At 43.4% G+C, this 12,053-nt stretch overlaps 1 protein-coding gene across 1 annotated transcript in view; it reads left to right on the plus strand.

Moving 5' to 3' along the window:
- crip2 (cysteine-rich protein 2) overlaps nucleotides 1–12,053 on the plus strand; it is a 19,696-nt gene that overhangs the window by 1,098 nt on the left and 6,545 nt on the right. Inside the window, exon 2 of the mRNA XM_031847162.1 lies at nucleotides 9,995–10,089. Coding sequence (XP_031703022.1) covers nucleotides 9,995–10,089 — 95 coding nt within the window. The remainder of the gene's footprint in view (nucleotides 1–9,994; nucleotides 10,090–12,053) is intronic.

Consider the following 12,053-nt stretch of genomic DNA (forward strand, 5'->3'; position numbering starts at 1 on the left):
ATTGAAAACATGTCAACATGCATCTCTTGCATCCTTGTAAACAAAGACTGAAAACATGTCAACATGCATCTCTTGCATCCTTGTAAACAAAGATGGGGATGCAACAGATTCACTTGGGCAAAGAGTCACACTTAGTCACAGTGTGGATGATGGCATCATCATCTATTTACTATTAACAGATGTTTACAGTGAAATAAATGCGCACGGATAAGAGCAAAGCAGAGGATTAAAGGAGCACAGGTCATGAAGATGAACAAAAATGTCCCTCTCCGTTTCTAATCTGAATATTCCCGATATTCAGCGTATTTTTAGGGAACGTGCTGCTGCCCCGTTTAATTGTGAGTGATCCCGTGTTTACGTTCGGCCGCATGCTGGGAACAGAAACATTTGTTCTTCGACGTTGATCTTTTTCTACACTTCACAGCGCGCATCAGAGCTGTCACAGGGGTCAAAATCAATTATGTGAGTGCATGGCAGTCCTGTTATGTAACAGGAGAGGCAGCAAACACCACAGCTGCTGCTCATGGGTCCCGAGAGTCGCTGGCAGGCAATGAATATCTGTGCAAATAAGATTTAATTTCCTCCAATACAGATTTCATGCATCTCTGAGTATTCGTCTGCGCAGAAGATTTAATTCGCTGCAGCGAGTGAGTCACGGCTCCTCTGTGATGCGTGTTTTTATTTTTACGTAACATACTGAGATCCGTCCTTGGGGAGTTATTTCGGGTTGGGGGTGGTGTCTTATTGGGTGGAGAGCGCCCAGGGGCCGAGTCAACTGTAAGGATGATGAACGGGTGGAATTAGCTGCACACGTCAAACCTGGGGAGGATGGAGAAAGTGAGGGAGGTTTTTATGACAATATTAAAGTCACAGTCATTGCAAGGGAGGCTGTGAAACCTATGACCAGGCGTGGGAGAGGTCAGGGTGGGAGAGATGTTCTGCCTGAGCTGCTGCCCACAGCCTGGAGCATCAACATTACGGCCATGAAGAATTCAGATACTTTAGAATGAGCTCAGCAGCTCCACCGACTGTCTATTTTCTGTCCTATTTTGCTTTCTTCTTCTTCTTCTTCTCCTCGTGGTGGTGATTAGTGGTGTAGCTGCATGGAGCAGTGATCAGCCCACCCTGTAGTTACCCACCTGGTCCTCCAGCTGCTGCCCAATATTGGATTTTTTCAACACTTGACTCTCTTTTTCTGTAAGGAAAACCGACAAAACAAACGTAATTTCGCACGGGAGCGGTGAGCCACAGTCTGTGACGGACGTTTTTATTATTTTCCGTTCGTTACTTTAATGAACAGCAGTTTCACGGTGGTGGTGATGGTTCAATTTCATCACCACTAAGTGCACGTTTTGATTGTTGCTGAATCGCTTTGCTTCTGCAGTTTCAGAAAACCAAATAAATGGCACCAAAAAAAAACCGTTGCTTGTTGCTGGTGTTTAAAGAATGTGAACGTTTAACTTTTTAAATGTAGGGTTGGCTGGATTACAATTCCCAGAGTCCACATTGGGGCGTCACATCTGTTAGTTCCTGTGGAACGGAGATGCCTAGAATACATTAGGGACTACTGGCTGACATGTGTCAGGCCCCAGTGGAAATACATTGTTAGCGTGTGATGGAGTCCAGACGGGACACATCGCAGCATGGCTCACTAAGTCTCTCTCGGCTCCAGACCCGAATTCAGCTGCGCGATCCAGCCACGTCTCCTGTGCTTGACAAATTGGAGCCATGCATCTTTTGTGCAGCAAAGTGAATAAACGAGAAACTAATGGGGCTCTGCCGGGAGTTTCTCTTTCTCTCTTTCATTCACTCTGGCTCCTCTTCGGCCACTTGCCCTTCGCCTCAGGCCCCGAATTCCTCTTTCCTCAACTTGAAGGACCGGGGTGAGATGGCTCGCCTTTATTTAAACGGGACACTCTCAAAGTGCCTCATGCATTACAATGAGAAACGACATCTCTATTCACACAAAGCTCTTTCTGTATCCGCGCACGTTCGTTGCCTCCAGCGAGGCAGAATACCTTCATCCTCTCAGCCTGACGAGACGTTTCCCACACACCTCCTTTTTTACCCCAAACATCCACACAATGCCTGTTTTTTTTCCCCCTCCTTCCACTCTCTTCTGCCAGCGCCACAGCGCCCTATTTTCCACTCGGCTGCCCAGTGGGCTGTGTGAAAGTGCCTCCTCAGTTACGTAACATCATTTCTTGAGTCGTTGCCTCCCGCTCGCTGACATTGCGTAACCTGCCAGCTACTGTGCACCAGTCATTGAGGGCCCTTTTACAGAAGCACAAATATGATCCCCCTAATGGAGACGGCATTAAGCTCGGTGCTGAAAGTCAGGCTGCCCCCCCCCCCCCCCCCAACACAGGTGAAACCATTTCACCCGGCAGCACAATGACCTGTTGCATAACAGCAGGAGGAACAAAGTTGTCTACTGTTCATCCAAATGTCTCACACTTTAACGTTATAATCATTAACATCCTCAAGATTTTTATTAAATCTACTCTAATTTTTGATGTTATTCATGACCGCCATTTATTTTACAGGCTGAAGTCTGGTCATGGAAGTTTTTACTGGAACCATATTTGACAAAACACACCAAAATAATCAATGATTTTCAGATTGCAAAGATAAGATATAAAGGTTTTGTAAAAAAACGATTTAAGAGTGGCACTCAATCCTAAACTGCAGCGATAGCTAGGATCCTACTTACTAAATTGTAAACAATGACAATATACATTTCTAACAGGTATTTTATTTGAATTTATTTTGAACAACATTTAAACAATGTTTCGCTCACAATGTAGCATTTTCAGGGACGCCGTTAGTCCCTCGATCCCTGATACCTACGTTTTTTTGGGGCGATTTTGGCATCAACTGTGTTCAGTCGTATTGGTTGTCGTGACACGTCTAGTCCACTACGATGCACAGTGTCGACTAGTCGACTATTCTGTGAAGCCACGAATCCAAAAAACACACTGTCAAATGAATTGGTGTCGTGATTATTCATTCAGCACGGCTCGCAAGTTTTCGCCATTTCCCGTTGGGCGACGAGACTAACAATGACCTCGATTTTATTTTTTGACGGCCTGTTTTGCGTTAAATACTGTGAACGTGAAATTCCAACAGAAAATTTGTTTCCCACGCACAACAGAAGACAATGCATTAATTGAATGCGTTGTGGCAGACAACACTAGATTTCATTAGTTCTGTTTAGTCAGGCTGTGTCTATTTTAGTCACCTTCTTCTTTATTAAAACAATGTGACAGGATGAATCCTCTGCTGGAAACAGATACACAGGTTTCTGACAAAGTAGTTGAAGTGGTCAATACAGTTGTCATTTCGAATATTAATCTGGGCGTCCATGTTATTAAAAATCACTTGCACCAGTACCACCAGTAACCACAGCTGCTGACTGGAATGTCAAGGATTAGCCTATAATTTGAACTCTTGATCTTTTTTCTTTTTTTTTTTAACTCTTTCAAAGGGAACTACTCTTGTCGAACCATGTGCTCATTTAGACACGGACGATTTTATCGCTCCTCACTCAAAGTACACAGACTTTATACATGTTGTGTCTCCTGTCATGTGATGTCTACCCCCTCAAGGGCTGATTATCCAATTACATAGGCTACATCTGAAGGTGCCTTTCTAGTGATACAGTCCCCGCTTCCTCCTTTGAAGACATGGTCCGCTACTCTGTAAGCTAGTCATGCAGTTCCTTTTTGAAGTCCCTGTAGCTCGGGACACGGTGTCCTGACTGGTTAGAGATGAGATGCAGTGTGTGGGGCGAAGCAGGCCCAGGGTGTTTGGGGAGGGGTGCTTTGCCCCGCGGCTCCTCTGACCAGCGCAGACAGGATGCGAGTTAACTGCGGCCCATTTACGTCAGCCAGCAAAATTCACAAGGTCGGCCTCTTTTATTCACAAAGGGGAAGGGGGGTTCGGGAGGGGGGGAAGCCCGGGGAGGAAACCTCGCCTTGGCTGAGGCGACAGACGACCTCCAGAGCTACGTTTTGCCACGGGGTTGCATCAGCCACAGGAGGAGACGGATCCAAACCCATGTTTCTTTGTGGCTCTTTAGCATCCCCACTCTGCCCCGCAGCACGCCGACTCTGCACAAATCAATTCTAATGTTTAACGCACCGCTGACGGGGTCCATCTCACCTTCATCAATCCCTCACGACCAGCAGAAGATGAGCTTTTAAAACTCTTTTTACTCACTCAAGTACTGTGCCATTTAAAAAATAAACACCTTGTTAAGAACAGATGGATTATTAACGTGAAATTGTGTTGAATGTTTACACAATAAATGTACAAAAGTGCTTAAATACTTGACAAAAATGAAATGATCTGTTTTATAGCTTTCCAATGTGAGGATTTGCACCATTGTCCCGTCCTTCCATAAAGGACACTGTTGTAGGTTGAGTAGTTTGTTTACTGCACAAGCTGAAAGCTCCTTCAAAGTCACTTCCCTGGGTGAGGTCGAATGCCCCGGCGTTCCTGACTGAATGGCGATTGTCTTTTAAGTTTAGTAAAAGGTCACAAGTCCTCGGAGGCGTTTGTACTCCAGAGAACAGAATAGAGAGAGGATGCAGAGAAGGAAAAACAGCCTGCTTGTTTTTTCCTTTCGTACATTTCTCTTGAGATACAAGCCTTTTTTACTGAATGTACCTTCCATGTGTGGGTCCTGCTTTGCCTTCTGGGCCTCCAGTCAGTCAGGTGTGTGGTGTTTATTAGGACGTGCAGTTATCACACTGCTGTGACAAAAGCCCAAAACAGAATAAACACCTGCGTGGACTCAGCTGTCGCTTAATGGATGAAGGGAATGAGGAGGAGGAGGAGGAGGGGGGTAGCGTGTACATGTGTGTTGTGGATGGTTTTATTGTAGGACGAGCTGAACAGATGGGTCCACGGCACCAGAGGGTACAACAGAACAGAACACAGCCAACCGTGATTTACAGATGATCCCAATAACATTGGTTACATCATGAGCACTATGGAGAAACTCCAGCTTACTGATCCAGAATATCGTTATAAACTGTACCATTTTATACATGAATGAGGTCCTTGATGATTCGTATTTAACCTCGTGCTTCATGATAGTGAGTTACATTTATTTGCCCTTCTCTTTAAAGTCCCAGTAAAACTAAGTTGTTTTTTTTTTTAGCTTCTGTTCTGTGACTCATTCAGTGAAACTGAATGTTTGAGTAGTGTAGTTATAACAGGGATTCGTAGAATTTTATTGGATCGCTAAAACGTTTTTAGAGTTCAGCTACAGAGGAACGTGGCGCGAAACAAACCTCCCCTGTTGCTTAAAGTGTCAGAATGATTGATGGATGGATGTCATGGTATTAGTGGTTGAAATTGGTTGGTTTACGTATGGAAGGTAAATGACAGGGATTGTTATCTAAAAGGGTTTAAAGGACATTTTTCATTTAGTACGTCGGTATGTATATTTTGTCGAACTGTTGTTTTTGTCATGAGAACGTTCACACTGAATGCGAAATAGCTGTAATTTCTGTTTTTCAGCGTGAGGTAATTTTTTTGGAGCTTTTGCACTGCGAATATAGCAATCAACCAATCACAGTGTGCGGAACCAAAACATAAAGATAAAAAGAGCACCCATGGGAGATTTCAGAGCCCAACCCCCCTGTCGTGTTGCATGCTGGGACTTCAGCTGTATAAATGTTGTTCAGTACTTGTAGTGCTTCTTTATCTCTTTTGACATTTTAGAAAGGTTGAATTTCCTTCTAACATTGGGGGTGAATCTCAGTCCATCACCAGCTCTGGTGTTTGGGTGCAGCTGCCCTGTCGCTGTTGATAATTAAGTCCTTTTGGAGGAATTGGCTGTTAATCTTTTCCCCTCTGAAGACCGCTCGTTACAGTTCTGTTGCTTAATGTTCTGTCCAATTACAGAGTGTTTTGCCATTTGCCGCTCCTCTTACAGGCCGTCTGTACACGGAGCCTAATTGGTTTCAGTCTTAATAAGATCTGAAGTGTAAGTGAATCATGTCACAGAAATAACGAAATTAATAAAATTATAACCGGCTAGAAGTCGTCTGATCTGCTCACTGGAATATCACATGAGTCATTCGTTTTCAAAGAAAGTACTTGATACCGAATTGCTGTCTTTACCCGTCGCGTTAGACGTCTCATGACTCAAATTTCCTAGGAATAAAGTTAGACCCAACTAAGGATTTCTGATGACTGCCCTTATCAAATGCTCTCTTAATAAGTATTGGTGTTATGGGCTGACATCATGGATAACATGTCATCAGAAACGTAGAAAAAGCTATTTTTTTCAAAATGAAATGCGATCAAGTGAGGGAAAACGGTGCTTTCTCATTAGTTATGGTCTTTCACAGACGTTCAATGTCTTTGCGCATGAACGTTGACCCCAGTGCCGTATATAGTGTGAAAATGTCTGACCTTATTAAATCAGAAAGCATGAGCTATTCGCAATTTAAATGCTTTTTCCAATTACGTAAAAGCACTGAAAACTTTGACTTTTAAACGTCACTGTTTAGATGAGATGTTGCCCCTTAATTTCCTGCCAGTGGCAGCGCTAACGCTGTCGTAATGCCTTTTTTCGTTGGGCGTCAAGTCAAATATATATTTTTTTGAGCCTGTTTGGTAATTTCCTGGCTCCAAATCAACCTACCTAACTGTGCCGAGGTGGGTGGAGGCGCCACAGCTGGGGTTGTGTTTATGCACATCAGGGGGCTCAGTGTGCAGCGTTTCGGTACTCGTATCGACATGAAATTGTGTTTCTTTTTCTTCACATCTTCTCAGTAACGCATGCTCTAACAGCACGTTGTTGTGGCTCAAGTTGACTTGACGAGCACAAACGAGACCCTTTTCCATAATTACAAAAGCACCTTCAAGCCTCTTTTCCTTTGATTAATGTTCAGTAACGTCAGTGAAACAAACAATCGTAAACACTGACGCTGAATCAGAGCGAAGAGGAGTCAGCAGCCGGCTGTCTCGGTGATTTAAAACCATATTGACGATGCAATCAGAGAGGCCGACCGCAGACTGAAGAGCTTAAGACCTGGAATTCACAAATGAAGTTAAGCAGCTTATAGTGATGCAGGTATCAATCATATGGTTCTGGTGCAGACCTCTCTGACCAGCACACCTGCAGTAGCATCGTCTGTCAGTCGGTACTTTATATCAATATAAAAAAATACATTTATTACATTTTTTTTAGAGACAGAAAAGTCCCACAAATCCAGATGTTTTCTGGATCTCTACAACCTCTGATTTTTATATAATTATTGCCAAAATAAAACGGGCTCCTAAGCCGCCAGTCATGCCGCTTGTTCATCTTACGTCTACTACACCGGCCTTTAATGCAACATTTTGACAATTAATCAGCACCTCAATATTATGGCATCTTGTCTTCAACAAAAGTGGATTTCCATAACTGTGAAATAGTTGAGCCGAGGTGGTAAGCCGCCCAGATTCTGACGTATCTCGTTTGGCGATCAATTCAGTTCGTAGGTTACGTCCTAAAAAGTCACACTCGCATGAAATATATGGCGTTGGCTGTTTGTGGAAAAAGTTCTTATTTGATTTGCTTAATCTGAGATATACCTTACAGTAGGTAGCAAAAACGGACACAAACGTCAGGTGAGAAGTTCTACGAACTCTTCAGCAGTGATTTCCCAAAGCAGTCCCACCGTTTGCATTAAACCACGGGGGAATCCTTTGTTGTGAGCTTTTGAGTGAGACCGTCGGGAGAGAGAAAACAGATTGGCTTAAAGGATTTGGCACATCCTCATCGGTGACTATCCGGAGAGACTTCCCTGTGAACAGGAGCTTGTTGTGTTTACACAAGTGGGTGCTTTTACCCTCAGGTTGTCTCCGTGATAAGGTAGAGGAAGACTTGGTGGCATTTCAGTCGCCTCATTTGTGCCCACATGTTTACTATTTTGGAAGACAAAGAACTATCTGTCGGCCCATTGTTGCAGTCACTTAAATTTTTCTTTTTTTCCTCTTTCATGCATGTGAAATGTCAACTTAAATGCAATGTTTTCTGGCTTTATTTCAGCAATGGAGGCGATACAGTATGAAGGATAATAAAGATACAGGCTCACATTGGAGCTGGGGGGGGGGGGGTTATAAACATCTGGACCAGAAGCAGATCCCCTCCACCTCCCCCACTCTGTAACTCCCACAACACATAACACACACAGACAGGGCTCACCCCTCTTATAATAACAACTGCCCTTTAACACGTTGTTACTACACACAGAGAGAGTCACAGAATGAGGACATACTGTTTCCATTCATATCTGTCTGCTGGTGTAACTACAACACTGAGTGCAACACTATGAATGACTTTCAGGAGAGGAAAATGTGTAACTCGTATTTAAAGAATATCGTCTCGCCCTCTCTCTCAGTGATGACCAGTGTGGCCAACTATAAACACACGTGATTTCTGAAGGTTCTGTGGCCATCTTCTGATTAAAGAACAGATTATTGATTTTTAAAGAATGATTTATTGTCGCCTTTTTTCTTTGAATAACAGTAACTTTAAGAGTGATTTAACGTTTCCGGCAGTCTGCTATATCAGCATTCCTTTGCTCTCAAGTGTTGATGGGAGGTCATGCACCCAATCCTGGGATACTCTCCAGGGCCTTGTTATTGGTAATTCGTCTCAGTGTTTTTATAATTGACAGGGAGAGCTGATTGGAGAGTAAACAGAAACCTCTGCAGGGAGTAGTTGGATCTCCTAAAGCAATCCCGAGAAGCATTTTTAACCCATGATACCCGTAACATCAAATCAACTTAACTTTATGATTGAAAGAAGGGTATTCATTTGGTCAAAGGTGAAAAGAATAAACTGACGCATTACAAAAAGACACATCCATAAAAGGAACCGTACAATACAAAGCTGAAGGGAGGTCTCTCAAATAAAAAGCATGCGTTTGGTTATGTTGTGCTCATTTGGCTGGTTTGCTTGTTTTTTGTGTTGTGTGGTATTATTGGAGACAAAAGAGTTGAAAACGTCTGTTTATAGAAAATGAAATGAAACATTTTTTTAATGCAAGAATTTCAAATTCATGTTTTCCTTTTCGTGACATCCATATGACCATTTTATTTTGTTTGGGTAAATGAGTTCATTGACTTCCATGCCGTCTCAAATCTCTGATTTAATTTGCTTCCCGACTATAAGCTGACGCAGGACGTTTACCGGTTATAGTGGTACATATGGGAAAGCAGCTAAAGCCAGGAAGTAATCGTCTGTATGTCTGCATACGTGCTGTATGCATGTGTGTGTGTGCATGTGTGTGTGTGCGTGTGTGTGCGTGCTTTTGACTGAGGGTATGTAGGAAACAGACTCCCGTATCCGTCTATTTGTGCCCTGTCTGATAAGAGAAGGTGTTTCCTCTACTGCCTCCACGGCTCCTTGGGGTCCATTGTGTGGAAGCAGCGGAGATTGTATTATTGGAAACGGTATAATTAGGGCCCCTTTGCTTGTCTGGAGTCGGTCTGGGAGAGAAAGGGGACGGAAATGGGGTTGAAGGGCCGTCTGCAGCAGGATGGGTATACTGTAAACCGGGGGGAGGGGTGTGTGTTATTTGGAGGGGCGACACAAAGGATGTGGTCACCCCCCGCTGCTCCAGCTGGACTGGGACTCACGCCACTGTCTGTCTGTCCCACAATGACATCACCACTGCATCCTGTGGTGGTGCACAGGCATTCCCAGTACCCCCCCCCCCCCTCCAGTCACAGTTGGCACGATGACAGGATTTCCCTCCAAGGGCGCAGCAGCCCAGAGATACAGCACAAGCTAATGATTATTCTGCAGCGTGACGCAACGAGAGCACGTCATTCCTCTCTGCGATGAGCGATTTGAACGCCACTTTATAGGGCGTACAAAGCGCGACACAATCGACGGCCGTTGTTCGTAGTGATGTATATAAATGCTGCTTTATGTGAGTGTTTGCACTCACCCCCCACGTCTCTTTTGTCTTTTCATATGCAGCTGAAAAGGTGTCATCCCTGGGGAAGGACTGGCACAAGTTGTGTCTCAAGTGTGACCGCTGCAACAAGCTCCTGACCGCCGGAGGCCACGCTGAGGTCAGTAAGACACCAGCAGCAACGGGACAATACTGTCCTCTCAGTGTAGTAAAAGCATCTGATGCTAATCCATCTTCTCCAGAGCTGCAGCTACTGACGTTTGAGGCACTTTACTTCCATTTCATGTCTTTATACTTCTACTCCACTACATTAGAGAAATATTGTACTTTCTGCTCCACAACTGGACATTTATTTCAAAGATTTAGGCACTTGTTACTTTTAAGATTAAGATTTCACTCGTATGATCAGTTGATGAAATCACAGTTAAATTAAACTAAGGCTATTAAATGTTTTCTCACATATTGCATTAGTAATAATATTCCAATAATTATGTACAATGAATAAACCATCATGAACCATTTGCATTCTGCAAAAGTACAAGTGCTTTTACCTAAGTTAGAATTTGAATGGGGGACTTTGAAATGCTGTATTTTTAAATTTTCAGAAGCAATTAAATGTAATAGTTTATTTTTTATTAATCGATTAGCTGTTTAGTCCAACAATTTTAATAAAATAATAAAAATGCCGATTACAGTTTCCCACGATGACATCTTCAAATGTTCTTTCCGAATAATGTGATTTACCGCTTCACTCTCTCAAACAGTCCACAGTCTATTAACAGTCTAAATGAATCGTGAAATTTTAAAGGAAAACCAGAAAAGAGGAGATATGGGTTCTAGCTCCGTAACTGGGACAATGACATGGACTCCTTCTAGTCTGTATAGCTGTGTGTGTGTGTGGAGCACGTTGCCTGGGGTGGGAGTTCACTTCCCACTGAGGCCATTCATGCTAACATGATCTGCACTCAGTGATGCTGTGAAGCGCTGTGGCTAAAAGTGTCAACCAAATGGCTTTATGGGCTTTTCTCCGTTAATGCATGTTCTACTTTCGGCAGTTGTTTTTCTAGATGAAATATCGGTACAGTCGTGTTGGTCACGCAGGGTCGAAGGCCAATAAACTCTGTGCCGTTGTTTCTTTACAGTTCAGTGAATGTTGTGGTGAAATCGAAAAAGGGGGAAGCCAGTATTGACTTATTGAAAGATGGTCTTTACAGTGCGTCCTCAATGAAAAACGAACTGTATCGCATGTATTTGTTTTTAAAAGTTCTAGAAACATGCAGGCACTACATGCAGGGCTAATTTGTGAACTATTGTAGCTTGCGAGCTAACCGCTAACATGCTAGTAGCCACCTGGGAAGATGGTAGCATTATCCAGTCAAAACAGCTGCGTCCTTTACTCCCCATGTTTGTTCTCAGGCGTGTGCATAACGTATTTTCAATAAAGATCATTTTATTGAAGAGGGGGATGTTTTGGTACCATAAGGAGGTTCGATTAAAAAAAAAAAGGGAATGGTGCCACTCGGCTAATAAGCAGCTTCGTTCCCCAAAAAAGTCAGCACCATTGAGACGATCGTCTATCGGTCAACTTTGGCAGTCAATTTTATAGTTTGTTGAGCTTTACCCTGATGCCCTTTTGTTTTTAAAAGCTGGTGTGACTGGGCCTTTAGACTGGAGGAGGGTCTTTCAGAGATATGAAGTTATTTCCTTTCATTTCACTTCATACAGTAAATCGCTGAGTCCATGCCTTTTTTTTTTTCCAGACTTGGTTTGTGTCTAGTTGCATCTGTCAATATGAGTCGTCCTTTTGGGAATCTTACCCCCCCCTGAGCTTTGCAGGCTGAGTTGCCTTTTTCCTCTCTGTCGCATAATCGCACGTCTCAACATAAGATGGATACCCTCCTTTCTTGACCCAGCCAATGATTGAATTCTTACCCTCTCTCTGTAAATGGGTAGAGTCTCCCGCTCCTTTTTTTCAACTCAAAGAGGATGTGATCTCAGCGTCTTTTGTACACGAAAGCAATTTCCTCGCAAACTCCAAAGGATGCCGTTTAATCTCTGCACGATTACAGTAACGTAGTCACACAATCTCTCTCTCTCTCTCTCTCTCTCTCTCTCTCTCTCTCT

The sequence above is a fragment of the Anarrhichthys ocellatus genome, unplaced genomic scaffold, assembly GCF_004355925.1.
Source record: "Anarrhichthys ocellatus isolate YVR2014 unplaced genomic scaffold, GSC_Weel_1.0 scaffold7, whole genome shotgun sequence".
Lineage (NCBI taxonomy): Eukaryota > Metazoa > Chordata > Actinopteri > Perciformes > Anarhichadidae > Anarrhichthys > Anarrhichthys ocellatus.